Raw genomic sequence first — 5,000 nt, 5'->3', positions numbered from 1 at the left:
GGCTGGGGTCTAACAGACTGTAGTTGGGGTGGCTGGGGTCTAACAGACTGTGGTTGAGGTGGTTGGGGTCTAACAGACTGTGGTTGAGGTGGTTGGGGTCTAACAGACTGTGGTTGGAGGGGCTGGGGTCTAACAGACTGTGGTTGGGGTGGCTGGGGTCTAACAGACTGTGGTTGGAGGGGCTGGGGTCTAACAGACTGTGGTTGAGGTGGTTGGGGTCTAACAGACTGTGGTTGGAGGGGCTGGGGTCTAACAGACTGTGGTTGGGGTGGCTGGGATCTAACAGACTGTGGTTGGGGTGGCTGGGGACTCACAGACTGTGGTTGGGGTGGCTGGGGTCTAACAGACTGTGGTTGGGGTGGCTGGGGTCTAACAGACTGTGATTGGGGTGGCTGGGGTCTAACAGACTGTGGTTGGGGTGGCTGGGGTCTAACAGACTGTGGTTGGGGTGGCTGGGGTCTAACAGACTGTGGTTAGGGGGGCTGGGGTTTAACAGACTTAGTTGGGGTAGCTGGGGTCTAACAGACTGTGGTTGGGGTGGCTGGGGTCTAACAGACTGTGGTTGGGGTGAGCGGGGTCTAACAGACTGTGGTTGGGGTGGCTGGGTTCTAACAGACTGTGGTTGAGGGGGCTGGGGTCTAACAGACTGTGGTTGGGGTCTAACAGGCTGGGGTCTAACAGACTGTGGTTGGGGGGGCTGGGGTCTAACAGACTGTGGTTGGGGTCTAACAGGCTGGGGTCTAACAGGCTGTGGTTGGGGTCTAACAGGCTGGGGTCTAACAGACTGTGGTTGGGGTCTAACAGGCTGTGGTTGGGGGGGCTGGGGTCTAACAGACTGTGGTTGGGGTCTAACAGGCTGGGGTCTAACAGGCTGTGGTTGGGGTGGTTGGGGTCTAACAGGCTGTGGTTGGGGTGGCTGGGGTCTAACAGACTGTGGTTGGGGTGGCTGGGGTCTAACAGACTGTGGTTGGGGTCTAACAGGCTGGGGTCTAACAGGCTGTGGTTGGGGTGGTTGGGGTCTAACAGGCTGGGGTTGGGGTGGCTGGGGTCTAACAGACTGTGGTTGCGGGGGCTGGGGTTCAAACAGACTGTGGTTGGGGGGCCTTGGGTCTAACAGACTGTGGTTGGGGGGGCTGGGGTCTAACAGACTGTGGTTGGGGGTTGGGGACTAACAGGCTGTGGTTGGGGTCTAACAGACTGTGGTTGGGGGGGCTGGGGTCTAACAGACTGTGGTTGAGGGGGCTGGGGTCCAACAGACTGTGGTTGGGGGGGCTGGGGTCTAACAGACTGTGGTTGAGGGGGCTGGGGTCCAACAGACTGTGGTTGGGGGGTCTGGGGTCTAACAGACTTTAGTTAACGTAGTTTAACAGAGCTTTCCTTCTCTGCCTCTCTGTTCTGTCCCTATTTTCCATCGCCTCCTTTTATTAAGAAAAACGGGAAAAAATGAAGAAATTAAAATCATCTCCGTTTCATTTCCACTGCACCGTTCCGTCTTGTTGTGTTCTCTTTGATGTGTCATAATGAAGAATCTCTCCCCATCCTCCCCTGGAGGTGTCACCAGGGCAACCTCAATATCTGTGAAACACAAAACGGCAAACGAACCCCCCCCCCCCCTCTCTCTCTAAGCAACTGCTTGTCCTGTGACTCCCCTTGTTACCTTGTTACCTAGTTACCTAGTTACCTAATTACCTTGTTACCTGGTTACCTTGTTACCTAGTTACCTAGTTACCTAGTTACCTTGTGACCTTGTTACCTAGTTACCTGGTTACCTATTTGCCTTGTTACCTTGTTACCTTGTTACCTTGTGACCTTGTTTCCTAGTTACCTGGTTACCTATTTACCTGGTTACCTTGTTACCTAGTTACCTAGTTACCTAGTTACCTAGTTACCTGGTTACCTTGTTACCTTGTGACGTTGTTACTTGGTTACCTATTTACCTTGTTACCTTGTCACCTGTTTACCTTGTTACCATGTCACCTTGTCACCTTGTTACCTTGTTACCTAGTTACCTAGTTACCTTGTTACCTAGTTACCTTGTTAGCTAGTTACCTAGTTACCGTGTTACCGTGTCACCTTGTTACCTTGTTACCTTGTTACCTAGTTACCTAGTTACCTTGTTAGCTAGTTACCTAGTTACCGTGTTACCTTGTTACCTAGTTACCTTGTTACCTAGTTACCTAGTGATATGTGGAGATCTTTGCTTAGTCAGGTGGCCAGAAATGATATTGATGACTCAGAGAGAAGGTTGAATCGTAATCATCGATGGTTGAATCGTATTAGGCAGATCTGGGTTACTTTCTCTTGTACAGATGTTTCCAAGGCAGCATGCTCTGTTAAGTCCAAGCTTCAAGCATGGCTGCGACATAGGGGATGCCGAGCCTGGCTGCGGCATAGGGAATGCCGAGCAAAGTACTGATGTTTGTTACAGCTTATATACCGTTCTCAGAGAGGGAATGGCTTTACCTCGGAACTTACTATACTGACATTGGTTCCCATACATGGCTCTATCCTGTGTCCATGCTGTTCTACCCTGCAGACCACTGGGCAAGGCTCCTATGTCCTTAGAGTTAAACTGGTCTCACTGTTACTTGATATGGTATATGCCTGCTCCTAAGGATGTGTTGTTTACTACTGAGAGTGGTCAGTTTAAAGTATGTTTAAGGTTAAACAATGAGTATTGCAATATTTGATAGGCACACAAAATTGGCATATAGTGACACAAAAACGCATCATATCACCTAGTTACCTTGTTACCTTGTTACCTAGTTACCTTGTTACCTAGTTACCTAGTTACCTTGTTACCTTGTTACCTAGTTACCTAGTTACCTAGTTACATGGTTACCTAGTTATGAATGAATGAATGAATGAATGAATGGTCTTTATTGTCATTGATATAGTACAGGTACCATACAACGAAATTTAGGAGGGGGGGCTCCCCTGGTGCTAGGAAAAAAAAAGAATTACTAAAAACAAGAGGGGAAAAGAGCTGGTTTACATAAATAAAGGCTATATACACTATCCACTATACTATACTACTATACTATACAAATAAAACACTGTGCGGTACTCTATCTTACCTTGTTACCATGTCACCTTGTCACCTTGTTACCTTGTTACCTAGTTACCTAGTTACCTTGTTACCTAGTTACCTTGTTACCTAGTTACCTAGTTACCTGGTTACCTTGTCACCTGGTTACCTGGTTACCTGGTTACCTTGTTACCTAGTTACCTTGTGACCTTGTGACCTTGTTACCTAGTTACCTGGTTACCTGGTTACCTATTTACCTTGTGACCTTGTGACCTTGTTTCCTAGTTACCTGGTTACCTATTTACCTGGTTACCTTGTTACCTTGTTAACTTGTTACCTTTTTACCTACTTAACTAGTTACCTTGTTACCTAGTTACCTTTTCACCTTGTCACCTTGTCATCTAGTTACCTAGTTACCTAGTTACCTGGTTGACTGAGGCCTGCGTAGAGACGGGAGGCTGGGAGCCAGAAGGCTCCAGGTCACGGTTTGATCTCTGTTAATCTGGAGGTCATGAGGAGAGAGACCAGGTCTGTTTATCTGGAGGCTGTTAGGAGAGAGACCAGGTCTGTTAATCTGGAGGTCATGAGGAGAGAGACCAGCTCTGTTAATCTGGAGGTCATGAGGAGAGAGACCAGCTCTGTTAATCTGGAGGTCATGAGGAGAGAGACCAGCTCTGTTAATCTGGAGGTCATGAGGAGAGAGACCAGCTCTGTTAATCTGGAGGTCATGAGGAGAGAGACCAGGTCTGTTAATCTGGAGGTCATGAGGAGAGAGACCAGGTCTGTTAATCTGGAGGTCATGAGGAGAGAGACCAGCTCTGTTAATCTGGAGGTCATGAGGAGAGAGACCAGGTCTGTTAATCTGGAGGTCATGAGGAGAGAGACCAGGTCTGTTAATCTGGAGGTCATGAGGAGAGAGACCAGCTCTGTTAATCTGGAGGTCATGAGGAGAGAGACCAGCTCTGTTAATCTGGAGGTCATGAGGAGAGAGACCAGCTCTGTTAATCTGGAGGTCATGAGGAGAGAGACCAGGTCTGTTAATCTGGAGGTCATGAGGAGAGAGACCAGCTCTGTTAATCTGGAGGTCATGAGGAGAGAGACCAGCTCTGTTAATCTGGAGGTCATGAGGAGAGAGACCAGGTCTGTTAATCTGGAGGCTGTTAGGAGAGAGACCAGCTTGCTTTTGATCTAGGCACAGAGTTAGCCATAGTCAGCGCCCTTGGAGCAATTAGGGGTTAAGTGCCTTGCTCAAGGGCACAGCGGCTGTGATAGACACCTACCAACCCTCCAGTCACCAGCTCACATGCAGCTCCTCCTGAGGCGGGGATCGAGCCAGTAACCTTCCGATTGCTAGCTGGCCTCTCTGACCTCTAGGCTACCTGCCACCCCTTAACCCTGTTAACCCCTGTGTGTGTTTGTGTGTGTGTGTGTGTGTGTGTGTGTGTGTGTGTGTGTGTGTGTGTGTTGCAGAGCGTGATGAGTGTGAGGGTGGGGTCCACGGCTGTGACGTCAACGCCATCTGCTTCAACACGGTGGGGGGCCACAGCTGCACCTGCCGGCCCGGTTACCATGGCAACGGCACTGTCTGCAGAGGTGAGACACACACACACACACACACACACACACACACCGTTATATACGAACACTAAAACACACACAGTTATACACACGCTGACGACACACACTCTGTTATACACACTGTGTACACACACACAGTTATACATACACACACAGTTATACACACGCAGACGATACACACTCTGTTATACACACCACGCGCACACACACACACACACACACACACACACACACACACACACACATAGTTATACACACACTGACGACACACACTCTTTTATACACACCACACACACACACAGTACAGATGCAGACAACACACTACATTATACACACGCACGTACGCACACACACACACACACACACACACACACACACACACACACACAGAATC

At 49.0% G+C, this 5,000-nt stretch overlaps 1 protein-coding gene across 1 annotated transcript in view; it reads left to right on the top strand.

Moving 5' to 3' along the window:
* LOC308163963 (protein kinase C-binding protein NELL2-like) overlaps positions 1-5,000 on the top strand; it is a gene marked incomplete at both ends in the record, with an annotated part of 49,194 nt that overhangs the window by 42,670 nt on the left and 1,524 nt on the right. The window contains one exon of the mRNA XM_080538132.1: positions 4,499-4,621. Coding sequence (XP_080394258.1) covers positions 4,499-4,621 — 123 coding nt within the window. The remainder of the gene's footprint in view (positions 1-4,498; positions 4,622-5,000) is intronic.

Source organism: Nansenia antarctica (assembly GCF_963989245.1).
Source record: "Nansenia antarctica genome assembly, chromosome: 8".
NCBI lineage: Eukaryota > Metazoa > Chordata > Actinopteri > Argentiniformes > Microstomatidae > Nansenia > Nansenia antarctica.
Note: the sequence above shows the minus strand (reverse complement) of the source record. Positions and strands in the feature narration are given on the sequence as shown.